The sequence below is a fragment of the Astyanax mexicanus genome, chromosome 19 (genome assembly GCF_023375975.1).
Source record: "Astyanax mexicanus isolate ESR-SI-001 chromosome 19, AstMex3_surface, whole genome shotgun sequence".
In the NCBI taxonomy this organism is placed as follows: Eukaryota; Metazoa; Chordata; class Actinopteri; order Characiformes; family Acestrorhamphidae; genus Astyanax; species Astyanax mexicanus.
In genome coordinates, this window is record NC_064426.1 from 10490231 (window position 1) to 10493636 (window position 3406).

At 35.2% G+C, this 3406-nt stretch overlaps 1 protein-coding gene across 2 annotated transcripts; it reads right to left on the reverse strand.

The window, feature by feature from the left end:
* Window positions 1-309: 309 nt before the first annotated feature.
* On the reverse strand, window positions 310-3191 carry tac4 (tachykinin precursor 4). Of its 2 annotated transcripts, none has more exons than XM_049468067.1 (5): window positions 3002-3191; window positions 2813-2909; window positions 2672-2695; window positions 1792-1845; window positions 310-737 (listed from the first exon to the last, which is right to left on the reverse strand). In XM_049468067.1, the coding sequence occupies exons 1-5, from the start codon at window positions 3110-3112 to the stop codon at window positions 724-726; spliced, it is 300 nt and encodes a 99-aa protein (XP_049324024.1). In that variant the 5' UTR covers window positions 3113-3191; the 3' UTR covers window positions 310-723. The 2 variants fall into 2 exon arrangements, with proteins under 2 accessions (XP_049324024.1, XP_049324023.1); XM_049468066.1 differs by having other exon boundaries at window positions 2663-2695.
* Window positions 3192-3406: the final 215 nt, after the last annotated feature.

Genomic DNA, 3406 nt, shown 5'->3' on the forward strand with positions numbered 1-3406 from the left:
CAACATATTTAATTAAACTCCACCAGATTCGCCAAAAACAGAGATCAAATATGAGAACAGAATGCCGCCAGAAGCTTGTTTATGGCTACGCAAATGCATCTGCTCAATCTATACCTGATATGAACATTTAACCAAATTTTATTATAAGTGTTAAAGTAAAACCAGCTGTTCAGATAAATGACTGAAAGCCCATTATCACAATGACATGTTTATAATAAGGTATCTAAACTTCAAACTGTATTGAAATCCTCTAAAATAACATTTACAAAAGGAATAATCAGATGTCCGTGTACTTATTAATTTCTTTATTAATAATTCAACAGAGTTCAATTTGCATAATTCCATTAATATCCATTCAACATGTTGATCAAAACAAACAGGTTCATTTGAATAATTGTGGTGCATTCTGGATGTCACAATCTAAACAATTTAATCTCAAATAGCTCGTCTGCTGTTTTATAAAGCATGTAAAAGTGTTTTTAATGGAACTGATTTAAAAGCACCTTTTATGAGTCAGACACGACTCATAATAAAAAGATAATATTTAATAAAACTGATGATTTGTGTGTGTGTGTCTGAGTGTGTGTGTGAGTGAGAGAGAGAGAGAGTTAGTGCAGATGGTCTTGTTTTTTCTTGGACTGGTATAAGGCTAAACAATATTGAATGATGTTTTTTGGGTCATCTGTTGTGTTATTTGCATAGTCAGTACAGCGATTTCTCCAGTTATTCTTGATAATCTGTGGACAAATAGAAAGTCCATTAATCATCACCATTTACTTTATTTTACTAAAAAGCTCTGTATCATTTACTAGCACATAATATTTTTCCTGATATACACTTTTACACATTTGCTTTTCGAAGGACAGTAATCATTTCTTTCTGTGTTTATATTCTAGTGCCTATTTAATACTTATATAAATAAATCTGCTTTATTCTCATTGGCTCAACAGTATTGTATTTTATTCAGTAAGAAGTCTGGGTTGAAATGCACAACCGGGAGTTTGTATGAAAAGTTTACTACTCTACTCACTGAAACACATAACTTGCTATAGGGGTCTAAAAAGGGCACTAAGGCTTATTCTCATTATGACCTTTGTTTTTAACACTTATACCTTGTTTAATGGAGTTTCAATGTATTATGGCCCTTTTTTCATAACAGGTACATAAATCACAAGTAGTATATTTTGGATAGCTAGCTAACTACCTAACTTAATGGCACCTGAGGCTGCTGCTTTTTTTAAAGGTGGAACAAGACTATTTTAGCAAGCTGCTAGATAATAGCTAATACCTATTACTTAGGGGCAATTAAGGGTGGACAATAATAAAAAATACTAAACTGTATCTCTTTTGAAGAGATATGATGCTCTAATGTAGCTAAGTTTAACATTAATGGAGCTGAAGTCCAGTGCTAAGGTTGCTGAACTTTTCATTTCCTCTGCATCACAACAGACCGGAAGGGTCATCTACAGAGCACAGCTAGTAGCTGCTTATGAAACTGTGTTCTTTTTTTATTTCTTTATTTTTATGACATTTTGGGTTAATGAAAGGTTATTCCGTTTCTTACTTTTGATGAGAGAAGAGTGAATTAAATAAGAAACTGGTAATAAATCTAGTGATAAAATTGCTTAGTTGGCAGCACTAACTGTGAAACATACTTTAAGTTTACAGCTCTAAATGTAAGTATGAGTGCAAGGATTTCAACTTTTGCATTATAGGGGCTTATATATTCTCTTTTTATGTATATGTAAATATGAATATACATATTTAAGTTGCATATAGAAATTACTTTACCTCCATTGGATGATCTCCTTCCCATCAGTCCAACAAACATCTCTCCTTTGTTTCCTATCGGTAATAAAAGTCCTGACATGTTAAGTAGAACAACAACAGGGACAGAGGAAGAGAAAAAGAGATAGGGCCATAGCAAAAATAGACAGTATGCTATGGAAAAGGAGAAAGATAAAGGGACAGAGGAAGACAAAGAGAGTGATAGAGAGGGCAGGGAGATATATTAAAGAAGGTGTTAGAAGAGCAGAGGGGTGGAGAGAGAATGATAGAAAGGGGGAGAAACAAAAATTATAAAAGAGAGACAGGGAATAAGAGAAAGAAAAAGTGAGTAAACAGAAACATAATAATAGCGGTTATAAAAGATGTAAAAGATTTTTTACAAAATGTTTTCAAAAACAAGAGACTGGTGGAAAGAATAAAGAACAATAAAGTCACAGGTAATAATGAAGAGATAGATGAAGAGACACCTATGAGCAATACACACAAAGAAAAAGAAAATGAAAGATTTACAGAAACAGAAAAAAGAATGTATATAAGAAAGAAAGATAAAAAGTTAAAAATAATAAAGAAAAAGAGAGAAAGAAAAACAAAAAATAATGAATGACAGAGAAAACAAAAGAATAAAGAATATTAAAAAAGAAAAAAAAATGCAAAAGTAGGAAATGATAAAAAGAGAGCAGGACAAAAACAAAGAAAGAAAATCAAAAGAATTAAATAAAGAAAAAAAGAAAATGGAATGATAAAGAGACAAAAGCAGAGAATGTACAGAGAGAAAGAAAGAAAGAAAAAAAATAATAAAATAAAATAAAAAACAGGACAGGAAGAAAGTCAGGAAAGAGAGTGAGAGAGAAAAAGAAAGAGAGAGAGATCTTACTTTTCCTACCGTGTCGTTGAGGTTGAGAGGTTCCTGAGTGGAAATAAAGTGAATTAAGTTAAAGTGAGGTGAAAAACTGAAAGCTGTATCAGGCAGTCAGAGTGAGGGTGTGAAGGTCAGGCTGTGTGACTGATCTCTGAGGGTCTGTACCTGAGCTGCGTCCCATTAACCCGTGGAACTGCTGGGATTTGGAGCGTTTCAGCAGGTCAGTGAAGCGCAGGGACAGACCGCTGTCCTGTGGCTCGTCCTGAAAGAGGAGAACATGAGATGCTGGAGGCAGAAGGAGTTGCTTCTGATGGAGAGATAGGAGGGATTGTGAAATGAGGGAAAGATACTCACCTGCCAGTTCTCCATGGACCACGCATCCCTGTCCTCACTGGGAGCAGCTTCAGTGGTGTAAACCTGAGTGTAAAACACCACCGCCAGCACACACAGCCTGAGCAGCACCATCGTAGAGCTGAAGATGTGAAAGTGAAGACTCCAAATGATGGAAATTGTTTACTGCGATCTGCTGCTCACTGTTGCTGATGAACCTGTTGCTTCCAATCACAGGGCTTATTTATATGCTGAAGCCCCTCCCACCCCACCACACACACTGTTTACAGCATGGAGCTGTGAGGCGTTCTCACAAACACATACCAGAGTGTTGGCTTTGTCTCCAGTGTGAATTATATCGGTCTTAAACAATTGGCTTAAAGGTCTAGTGCACTGTTCTTCCATAGTTATACATTTGTGATGTGTAAT

Coding starts and splice junctions, on each gene's coding strand:
- tac4 (XM_049468066.1), bottom strand. CDS start 3,112: ATGGTGCTGCTCAGGCTGTGTGTGCTGGCGGTGGTGTTTTACACTCAG. Junction 2,910..3,001: donor GGTCCATGGAGAACTGGCAG/GTGAGTATCTTT, acceptor CTCCTCTTTCAG/GACGAGCCACAGGACAGCGG. Junction 1,846..2,662: donor TCAACGACACGGTAGGAAAA/GTAAGATCTCTC, acceptor TATTACCGATAG/GAAACAAAGGAGAGATGTTT.